Genomic DNA, 11,242 nt, shown 5'->3' with positions numbered 1-11,242 from the left:
ATTAAACGAAATAAACATTTGAAATATATGAGTTTGTATGTAATGTATGAATATAATATACAAGTTTCACTTTTTAAATGGAATTACTGAAATCAATCTACTTTTTCATGATATTCTAATTTTATGACCAGCACCTGTAAGCAGAGGTCAGGAGGAAAGTTAGCAGACGGTGTCATTTTCTTTTTTTCAGAGAGCAGCTTGGTGATATAAGATGTAGTGTGTTGGACAAAAAGGCTAAAATGTTCTGTTTGTGTGTGCTAGCAGGTCTCTGTTAGTGTGTGTGTGTGTGTGTGTGTGTGTGGTAGATGGAGTGTGTTAAGTGCCTTTAGATAACAAGCGTCTACGTGCTTTGTTTTTTCTATTAGCAAGTTAAGCAGGAAAACGCACATGTACAATGTCAGACTCAGCTGGGTTTGTTTGTGTGTGTGTGTGTGTGTGTGTGTGTGCACAGTTGTATGCAGGGATATCTCTGTCGTTGCCACAGGTCAGTCTGACACGTTTGCTGTGTTCAGGTGTGTCTGAGTGCAGCTGATTCCGTCAGCGCTCAGCCTCACACAGGTGACATAACGTCAGACACGGCTGTAGCGCTCACCTGGCCTCAGCAGAGGGACGGTCCTGTGCAAAAGTCTTGAGTTATCCCTCATCTTTTCCACTTTTCTTTCTGTGAAACAGACTTATTTGTAGTTGTTTACAGTGGTCTTGATCAGTATGTCTTCAGCCTTTCTGTAGGTCTCTCCAAATTTTAATTTTAATTTATTTATTTTTTACTCCTATTCTGTCCAGGCACCTTAACAAAGAACGGATTCTGAAACCGCCTTGCTAGTTTTGAAACAAAGATCTTGTGTGCTCGGTTTGTGCTCACAGCGTGTGTTGGGGATGACTCCGAGCTACTATCACACCAAATTTTAGCTCCGTATCTGTAAAAATGACCGAGTAATGACAGTTCTTGTGTTTGCAAGGGTGGATTAGCTGTGGCGGCCATCTTGAATCGGGTTGACTCCAAAAGTGAATCTGTTATAAATCTGCATCCAGTGATAATTTTCTGAATATTTCATTAAAATCCATCCACTGATTCAGGGAGTATTTTGCTAACAGACAGAGAAACAAACAAACTTACACAGGAAATTACTTGACTGCCGAACCTTTCATGGCATCCGGTGATAATTAGAACTAATAAACAGCCCACCTGAGACCGTCATACATTGTAAAAGTGCTGTCTGTATTTAAATCCTTTGTTATTCTTATTTGACCCACTCTGAACAACTTTCCCCTCTCGCCCTTACCCCCCCCACCCCCAGCCCCTCACCTCCCTGTCTCTCGCAGACTCCAGGCTCAAAAGTGACCTGACCATCGTTCTGAACGCCCTCGGCAGCAACTCTTCCCTCACCAGGCTCGACATCAGCGGGAACGCCATGGGGGACATGGGAGCTAAGATGCTGGCGAAGGCCCTGCAGATCAACTCCAAACTCAAGTAGCCCTTTTATTCTCTTCTCATAGATTTTTATTATTTGTGCATTGGTATTTATGTGCAGTATTTGTCTATGATCTGCATATTTTGTTTCAAGTGAGCCATGTGTCTTTTTATTGTTGTTACTGAGGGATCATTAAACTACTGAAGACTGAAACAATTACAAAATCCTAAAACCGTTACACCAATAAAAACAATAATGGACTAGAAATAAAAATTGTAGCACCCTCACATTTATAAAAGCTGAATCCTAGCTGACTGAAAACCTGTAGCATTAAACCCGATCCAGAAGCCATTCTGGGAAACAGTCGGTATAAATGCTCCATTTTTGTTGTTCTGGTGGAACTAAAGTGTTAAGAATCCCGTTTTCTGCGCCTGTGACACCTTCTGGTTGTTCTTGTGCAGGACTGTGATCTGGGATAAAAACAACACCAGCCCTCAGGGTCTTCAGGATGTAGCAGCCGCCCTGGAGAAGTAGGTGACACCAGACAGCTGTCGCTTTTCTTCCGTATGTCAGAGAGATTTGGACATTTTCTGAGGAACTTTGCTCGAGTGTTGTTCCTGTTCCCCATAAAGACCTGATCTAAGTTCTAAATGAAGCTCGGAAAGATGTTTTTTGCTCCCAAAATTACACAAATGTTTGGTACTCTAAAAATTATTTATTGATGGATGGAATAAAAAAAACAACTTTCCATTTCATTCATTTTTGAAATATTTACAAAACCACTTTGTTTATTGTTCTCTTTACACGTAAATGTGAAATTGAACACGAACTTACAACAGATGGACTTCCTTTATAGTTGTACTGTAAAAACAGTGTTTGATTTTCTTTTTTATATGTGCTCTCCGTTGCAGTCCAAATTAATTTGAGCCTTTTTACTTCTCAAGAATTAAATAAATAAAATTGCAATGTAAAAACTTTTCATACTTTTTGTAACCTGACACAGCAAAGGGTTGTAGCTCGCATAAAATCATTAAGAAAAAAACAAAACAAACGCATTTCTTTTCTTTTATTTCACAGCTTTACATGAACTAGTAGCTACAATAAAGTCAGGTTTGGCTGTGAGAGCACAGAGGGGTTTTTGTTTCGTGTTGAGCAGGAAGAAACCTGGAGGTGTTTTTAGACAGGAAGCAAAGAAAAAAAAAACCAAAGAGAGGAAGGAACAGAAGGAGGCAAACGACAGGGAAAGCCAGCAACTAATACACTGTGACAGGAGAAAACCTGCATAACAGATCAGACGCAAACATCAAGACTAAACAAACCAATTTTTTTTTGTCCCTTTTTTTCCCCCTAAATGTTCAACATGTTGAACGTGAAGAGACTAAATTTGACTCCGAGGCACATCTGAACATCCACCTTGTGTCTCGTTTCATGTTCGTATTCTCCCAGCAGCACATTCCCCCTCAGAGTTGGTGTACTGCATTATTCAACAAATCCTGTCTTTTTTTTTAAATTCCCCTGATCTCTGTTCTGTTCAGCAGGGCACCTTTGTGCATCTGTGTTTTTCTCACTTTCCTCACATCTCCTGTGCTCAGTTCCTTCTTTTCTGGCTTCCTTCAGTGGCTCAGTACGGAACAGGGTACTAATAATGATGTCTCAGCTTCCTGCTCTGCTTTATTAAGCTCATTTCTCTATTTTCTCTGTAAAGCCATGCTCTGCTTGATCAGTTTTATCCCGATCTACAAATGGAAGTATTGACTTTTGGGTTTCATTGCATGCATGTGCTTTATGCAGCGTGGTATTTCCCGAAAAAGCAGTTTTGCCCTTCTGTTTCTGGTTCCTCCATGATGCGCACTCACAGCAGAACTCTGTCCTCTGTGTTGTGCGTCCATTAGGAACTTCACGATTCGTTTTATGCCCATCCCCATCATCGATGCCTCCCAGGCTCTGAAGGCAAGCCCGGAGAAAACAGAAGACGCTCTGCTGAAGGTAGGAAAAATCGCCCCAGTGGTTCCTCCTTCTAAGTGTAGTGTTTTGAAAATATCTGTGGTCAAAAACATCGGGGAATTCATCATCCACCGTGCTTAATATTTCTTTCTAGATTGAGCATTATTTGTACAGGAACCACGAAACAAGGAAATACCTGCAGGAGCAGGCTTATCGGCTGCAGCAAGGCATCGTAACGACCACCACGCAGCAGGTGAGGACACAAACTCATCCAGTTTACTTCAGGCCCTGTGCAAACTGCAGTTTCCTAATGTAAAGTAGAGAGGAATAGCAAATGTATATTAAACCTATTATTATTATTATGTTGTGCTTCTCTTTGAGCTCACATGGTATTTTTTATCTTTCAGATGATCGACCGGATTTGTGTGAAGGTTCAGGACCACCTGAACTCTCTGAAGAACTCTGAGACCGACGCTATCTTGGAAGACGTCCGATCAGCAGAGAACCTCATTAAAGATGCCAGGAACTCGAAAACGGTAAGAACCCAAAGGGTTTACTAGAGTTTAGATGTTTAACGCAGCTGTGTTTTCAGGCTGATGACATTTGTGTTTATTATATCATGTGTTGTGCTTGGTTTTACTTTAGAGTAATACGTCAAAATGTACTTTGGCTCATGTCGAGAAGAAGTTTTACAATCTGATTGTTGGTCTCCTCTCTGTGATCCCAGCTTCTCCCCAACCTTTACCACCTGGGCTCAGCCTCCAGAGAGGAGCTGAACAGTTCGTCTGTGGGTCCCATCCAGGAGAAACTGGAGTCCATGGCTGGGGAGGTGACCACCGTCATGGATCACCAGCTGCAGGTACAGCGCTCCGGCTGCGATTCAACACCAACTATTATTAAAAATGAATGAACGTGCAGTTTACGTAGTTTTCTGTAATCCTGGAGAAGTAGAAACATCTCAGCTGTAACCAGCGATTTGGGGAAAGTCTCATGAATGACACAGAGCCGTCAATCAGACACGTCATGGTTTTCTTTTAATGCCTCATCTTCCTCCCAGACTCTCTTAGAGTCCATGATGGACACGGCTGAGTCTCTGTGTCCCCATGTGATGAAGAGGAGCAACCTTCGTCCGGAGCTGATGAAGGCTAGCTCAGCCAGGATGCTTGTACCGAAAAGCTTTGTCACAAAAACCCTCCTGGAGCAGTCAGGGGTGGATATTATCAACAAGATCAGGTGTGTGGGGGTGCTGACTGGCAGCAAAGGGTTGTTTTTTTATTATTTAATGATATTTACAGTGTATTCTCTTTCTTTCTGTGAAAAATCCCTCTCCTCTCTGTCAGCGAGGTGAAACTGAGTCTGGCGTCGTTTCTGTCTGATCGTGTAGTCGATGAGATTTTGGAGGCTCTCTCCACATCACAGCTCACTCTGGTAAGATGGGAGCAGCTCCATCCCTCAGCCGAGGCTGCACTTTAAACAGAAAGAGACGACAATGATCCGACTCAAAATCCTAAATCGGGGCGAGTCAATTTAAAATTCTGGGATCCTTTTAATATAAATTACTTCATTATTTTGTGAGTTACTGAACTTTTCTTGGTGAAGGTAGTTGTACCAAGCAGGGCTCTCAACAACACAAGCAGTTATTGTTTTAGACAAAAAAAAATATATCAATCTTCTCTGCTGCTAATTTTGTTTCTTTAACATTTCATCCGCTTCGTTTGTTTTTTTTTGTCCTCCTCTCTCGTCCTCTCAGGCCGACCACCTGGTGCGGCGAGGGCGCCTGTTGGTGCAGCAGGAGTCGGTGGATCTGGACGTGCCGGAGGAGAAGATTCCTAAACGGGCGTCGACTGAGATATTGGAGGCGGAGCGGCTGGAGGACCTGGAGTCGTGCATGGTAGGTTTGGGTTTGCGGCGCTTGTGACAGTGAAGCCCCCCGCAGGGTAACGCTGGAGCTCGTCCAACATTGTGGGTGTGTTTCATCAGGAGAAGGCGGTGTGTGTGTGTGTGTGTCAGTGAGGATAGGTTGTGATTTCCTAGGGATATTAACGTTAGTTATATGAGTGGCTTCAACACACCCATCGAAACACTGACACTCCCAGCTTCACCAGGGAAAATGCAGGTAATCAATAATCTGCATTCTGGTAAAACTCATCAGAACGACAGTAATTAGGGCCAGAAGGACCTGGACGGGTTTGTTTGTCCAGGACTCCAAAGTCAGAACCTGTGTGAAGATGACTCCGTCCTGTTACACTAAGTCAGAATAAAAAGCTCTTGAATCCAGATGTGGTTCATTGATCAGCTGAGCTGTAAATAATCCTCACAGAATAACGAATCAATCCACATAACCTTCCTGGCAGCGGAAACAAGATGCATAAAACTTTACATTTCATTTTATTTGCCACCTTCCTGCGTTAAAGTTGTTTTTTTTTTTTATTTGAACAGAGGAATGTGGGTTTTATAGGCCTGAACTGTTTACTGTGTTGTTATCTGCGTCTGTCACTCTGCAGAGAAGTGTCTGTTCAGTCTGCACGAACCAACGCAGCACAGTCTTCAGTCTTTTCGGACTCTTTATTAGCTCTCGCCTCCTGTTATTTTGACCCCTCTTGTTCGATCCCCTGGTTCTCCCTTCCTCCCTTATCTTTCGCTGCATGACTTTCCCTTTCGTTTTCCTCCTTAGGCCTTACTGTGTGTTGTGTTTCCTCTTCAAACCTTTTCCTCTGTTCCTTCTTGTCTTTTCTACCTTTGCTCCTCGGAGACTTTATGCTGCACCAGCGTAAGTAATTGTGGACCGTCCCGCTGTATTTTCCTTTCTGGTCACTTTTTCGTTTGTCTCACTGGACTTTTTGTCTTTCTTCCTCTCCTCACTCTGCTCACTTTCACACACTCCTCTTCAGCTTCTTTCCTGCTGTTAAATAACACGTCCAGAAGATGCACTTCATTTGGCAAATTGTAACAGGAAACGGTCTTTTTGAAACTCATATTCACATTGTTTACATTTTTGACCACACTGCACTGCTCCACACTATTACCAACACTGTTTAACATTATCACCATGAATAATGAACATGTACCAAGAGGCCTAGTATATGAAACGGTTAAACTGAGTATATTTCCTTTTTTTAACCTGAAGTTTTGTCTAATTCAATCCTTGTCTTTTAATATTATTGCAACTTTTAGACAGTTAAGTGTTTACAGACTGACACACCAGTCATCACTAACAAAGAAGTTTGTAGGTGTTTTAAAGCCTTTTAATGACTTGCCTGATCCTAATAAATGTAAGGTAACTTTGCACTCAATAAAGAGGAGGCAGACATTAGCTTATATTACAGTAAATAACCATTTATCTGTGGCTTTAAAGCCACCCATAAGAGAAAAAGCAACACTACAAAAAGTGGTTATTAAATTAATAATAAGAATAATAATGTTTGTATTTGTTATTATTCAGATTAGACCTAAATTGATTTCATAGATAATAGTTTAGCTCCTAATAAACAAACTAATGTAGCATCTAGCAGCTCCAGGTTCAGTGGTTTTATTGGATGATCCTTTTTTATTTAATTTTTTTTAAATGGTGGTTATCCTTTAGTTCCAAAGGACCTTATATTTATTTTGTTTGTAATCATATAGAAGCTTATTTAACCTGGAATTCAGTCATGAATTACAGAAATAATGAACTGTATAAATCTGTTTTTCTTTTCAGTGGAAACAAATGTTTCATAATTTTATTTTATTTTTTTCCTTCAGATGACTCCTAAATCCAAAAGGAAAAGCATCCACAGCCGAATGCTGCGCCCCGTGTCTCGGGCTTTTGGTAAGATATTTTCCACCATTTTCAGGTGAAATATAATAAGTAAATAAAATAAATAATAAGTGTAATTAAGAGTACCAATCTCTCAGAGCTGGTATAACTCTGATGTAAGTGAAAGTAAACTTTAATTCTTGTCTAACTCCAAACCCACAGAGATGGAGTTTGACCTGGACAAGGCCCTGGAGGACGTCCCTATCCATGTGGAGGACACATCCACCTCCTCTCAGACTCCGCCTACTCCCTCTTTGGTTGCGCCCAAGCTGGACCAGCGTGCGGCAGGAGGGATGGCGGAGCTGCCGTCCGAGGAGGAAAAGAAGCTGCAGCACTTCACCAAACTCCGACCTCGGAGGAACAAAAAGACTCATTCTAGCAAAGTGGCTGTAAGTGACGCCCTGCAGGCCGATACGATGAAACTGAACTCAGTCATGGTGCAGGAGTTAATGAGCGGATGTTGCAAATGTAGAAACGAGAGGAAGTGCAGACCTGTACGCTTTTCTTTCAGCAAATCAACAGCACTCCCTCTCATGACGGGGAGCAGAATGGCCTCATGGGAAGGGTGGATGAAGGGGTGGATGAGTTCTTCTCTAAAAAGGTCACCAAGATGGGTTCCAAGTAAGATTACAGTTGACTTTAACTGTGTTAGTTTTAGTTTTTCTGCCTCAGATGATCAGTTTTCGAACCTGTTATTTTTGTGTCTCCTCCTCCAAGACGCTCCTCGAAGAGTTCAGAATCTCAGGACGGAGAGAAGAAAAAGAGTAAGGGGGGATTTCTAAACCTCATTAAGCGGTCGTCTAAATCGGATAAATCTGACAAGTCCGATAAGTTAGAGAAAAGCCAGGCAGCTCCAGCATCCGGCGGTGCTTCCTCCGTGGCCTCGGCTCCAGGACCCAACATCCCTGAGGAGCCCTCCTCTCCGAAGGGGAATGTGAAGAGCCCGGCACCTGAATCAAAGTCCAGGTAAAGGGAACTGTTTTGAGCTGTGTGTGTTCCACTCATCTCAGCCTTAAATCATCTGACGGTTCTTACCTTCCCCCGCTCCCCCACCCCTTTCCAGGGACGCCTCCATCCGCTCGCAGCCCACAGACTACAGCAGCAGCTCCGACCGGTCCGAGGAGCTGAGGACGCCGGACTCCATGGATGAACCGTGGGACGGTTCAGACGGCAGGGGGAGTCCTCAGGGCGGGAAGAGGTACCCTGGGGTGCAGATGATGGGCAGTGGCCTCCTGGCAGAGATGAAGGCTAAACAGGAGAGGAGAGCATACAAGGTAAAGGTTGTCCACTCATCCAAAGGTTTGATTCAGGAGAATGTGAGCTAGACGCCGCTAACTAACTATCTAACTCTGCGGAGCGCGAATATCCAATATCCAACTTAAAACTAACTTCACTGTGGTCGCAAACCAGTTTCCTACCCGGCTGCACGAGAGTGGGGGGAAGCTGTTTTGCACGTCCTGCAGTGTAATCATTGAACATAAACGCATCGACAAACACTTTGTGTCTGCATAATCCAGAAATGGTCATGAATGTCAGTTTATAAGCTATCAAAGTTCTCAAATAAAGCACCTTTTGATAATGTCAATGTTTGTTGGTAATTATCTTACAAAACTAGTAAGAATTTTTGGTTTATATATTAAAAGTTATGGTTTTTTATTGATTTAAGTAAAAAAAAATTGCAACTTTTAGGAAAATGCCCCGCGAAATCAGGCATTTTAGCCCGCAACAATCACAAAAAATGCCCGCAAAATCCTGGAGGGACTGATTTAGATGTAAAAATAAAAGACAATTAAACAAAGATGAATATTCAGTCTTTCAAAAGGATTCTTAGACTAGATTATTATAGTCTTAAAATACTAAATGTTTAAGAATTAATTATTTCCATTTTTGACATCAACTTTAGGTAGCATTAAAAAGGAGAAATGGGAAGAATAATGTTATGAAAATTCTTTGAAGTTTTGAAATGTTCCCTGAAACAGAGGTATGTCTGTCTAAAAGGAAACTTGTTTTTGTTTTGGGCAAGAAATCCTTGTGTTTGTCTTCGTTTTGTCCATCCCAGACTGTAGATGTTGGAAAACTGGAGGCAAAGACTGAATCTCTCCATCTTCAGGCTGACAGCCTAACATAAAAAAGCAAAAACAACAAGCAAATGACCTGGGGGAGTTCGGAGAAGATACGCTGATGTCATGATTCACATCACTGTATAATGCTGGAAAGATTTCTCCTCCTCTCTCAGCTGCTCACAGATTCTCTGTTTGTCAAGATGTTCTTTTTGTTTTTCTCCTCTGAATCAAAAGTTTCATTTAAAATGAACAGAATTACGTTGTAAGCCCAAAAACAAAGGTTACTTTTCCTTGTTTTCAGAGGAATTATACATGATTTCCTGTTAGACTCTGTGCTCATGTGTGCTCTGAGAGGTTAGTAGGATTTGCAGCATTTACAGATTTGATTTATTTATTTGACTTTGTGTAGATCTGCTTTCACCATTGGTTGTTCTAGCTGGTGTGTGTGTTTGTGCTTTTAGGTAAAATAGGGAGCTCTATTCACAAAGCAGGTCCTTAAAGCAAAACATGAGCATCTTTAAGAGGAAATCCCCCTCATGCGTCACCGTGTTGCCTCACATTTACACAACTGAACTTCTGCAGACATTAAAATTGGGTTTTGTTTCTGTACTTAAACTAAAAAGTTTTAATATACCAATTATAAATGATTTTTTTAGAAGGTCCCCTAAACTAAATCTCCCAAAGAGATTTTTTGCATATATTCCTTCATTTTCAAACTTGTGCACATGATAAATACATATTTTCTGTCTCCTGCAGTCTTCCAGTCCTGATAGGCCTGACAGCAATGCAACAGGTGGGCTAAAAAAAATCTAATCAGAATTAAACACAGAACATATAAGAGGTTGTTGCATGAAAATAAAGTTGTTTAATTGAGGCTGTTCTTGAAGCAGCTACTGTTCTGTAACTTAGAAAAGCAGAAAAGTTTGGTTGTCTTTCACTAATTGGACCACTCGTGTCGTTTGTACCGATACGGTGAATAAACATCCCCGTTTCTTCCATTGTGTCAGCAGCCAAGCCCCAGTCCACAAACACAGAGGGCAGGTGTCCCAGCGGGTCCGCTACCAAAGCCGACGCTGCTCCTTTGGAGAAGACCTCGGCACGTGGGGAAGCGAAGCCCGAACCAGCCGCTCGCCTCAGAGCCATGTCTTCCTCCGGTTCCCCTGCCGGAGCGGTAAGCCCTAAGCCACCGGTCCCACACGGAGCGAAGCCCGCGCTGGCTGCTCGCCCCTCCATCCCACAGAAACCGAGGACCAGCAGCAGCAGGAGCACAGGTGAGGGTCTGTCGGAGTCTTCCTGAAGGTGGGCCGCTTGTCGACTGTTACAGGATATTTGTGGGTCATTTTACATTCCTAACAAAGAAATCTACATGTAACAAGTGATGTATATCGAGGTTATATGGAACATAACACACTTTTTGATGTAAAAAAAAAAAAATTCTAATCATATCTGACATAGATGAGAGTTCAGATGTCCCCAGCGCCGGCCGTGCGACTCCCAAAGTTCTCCCCTCCACGCTGAAGAGGGCGCTCTCTGACAGAGACAAGAAGGCCACCAACAAAACCACTCAGGAAGGTGGGTCATAAAATCTGCGCCTCTTCTTAACCCTGCAGTCTGATAGTGTTGATATTAAAGGGATGGTCATGAGAATTTAATGTCTTACCTGTTGTAGAAAGCTTTTTGAACAGCCTCAGTTTGGAGAAACAGTTCAATTCTGACTGGACTGATGAAACTTTTCTTCACTAGGTAGGTAGGTAGGTAGGTACATTTATTTATATAGCACTTTTCAGCACGAGGCGACTCAAAGTGCTTTACAACACAAGAACAAAATTACAGACAGAGTTACAGAACATGACAAGATAACTAAGCTAAAACACGACAATGCTAACAAGGTACAGGATAACTAAACTACGAAAACATGATATTACTAAACCAAGGCACGAAGAATCTAGCTAACAGTGAATATGATAACTAATTGTACAGTAACTAAGCTAAGTGTACAAGAAGGCTAAATAATCTAAAACATGACA

At 42.1% G+C, this 11,242-nt stretch overlaps 1 protein-coding gene across 3 annotated transcripts in view; it reads left to right on the top strand.

Annotated features, from left to right (window-relative positions):
* LOC108232298 (F-actin-uncapping protein LRRC16A) overlaps positions 1-11,242 on the top strand; it is a 74,315-nt gene that overhangs the window by 58,027 nt on the left and 5,046 nt on the right. For 2 of the 3 annotated variants that reach the window (XM_017410007.3, XM_017410009.3), the window contains 17 exons: positions 1,299-1,471; positions 1,874-1,942; positions 3,305-3,398; positions 3,511-3,609; positions 3,764-3,892; positions 4,084-4,215; positions 4,414-4,589; positions 4,697-4,784; positions 5,107-5,247; positions 7,098-7,164; positions 7,315-7,541; positions 7,664-7,773; positions 7,870-8,118; positions 8,216-8,426; positions 9,972-10,008; positions 10,223-10,486; positions 10,671-10,787. In XM_017410007.3, coding sequence (XP_017265496.1) covers positions 1,299-1,471; positions 1,874-1,942; positions 3,305-3,398; positions 3,511-3,609; positions 3,764-3,892; positions 4,084-4,215; positions 4,414-4,589; positions 4,697-4,784; positions 5,107-5,247; positions 7,098-7,164; positions 7,315-7,541; positions 7,664-7,773; positions 7,870-8,118; positions 8,216-8,426; positions 9,972-10,008; positions 10,223-10,486; positions 10,671-10,787 — 2,383 coding nt within the window. The remainder of the gene's footprint in view (positions 1-1,298; positions 1,472-1,873; positions 1,943-3,304; positions 3,399-3,510; positions 3,610-3,763; positions 3,893-4,083; positions 4,216-4,413; positions 4,590-4,696; positions 4,785-5,106; positions 5,248-7,097; positions 7,165-7,314; positions 7,542-7,663; positions 7,774-7,869; positions 8,119-8,215; positions 8,427-9,971; positions 10,009-10,222; positions 10,487-10,670; positions 10,788-11,242) is intronic. The other variant, XM_017410008.3, reaches the window with a different exon arrangement.

Source organism: Kryptolebias marmoratus, linkage group LG16, assembly GCF_001649575.2.
Source record: "Kryptolebias marmoratus isolate JLee-2015 linkage group LG16, ASM164957v2, whole genome shotgun sequence".
Lineage (NCBI taxonomy): Eukaryota > Metazoa > Chordata > Actinopteri > Cyprinodontiformes > Rivulidae > Kryptolebias > Kryptolebias marmoratus.
Note: the sequence above shows the minus strand (reverse complement) of the source record. Positions and strands in the feature narration are given on the sequence as shown.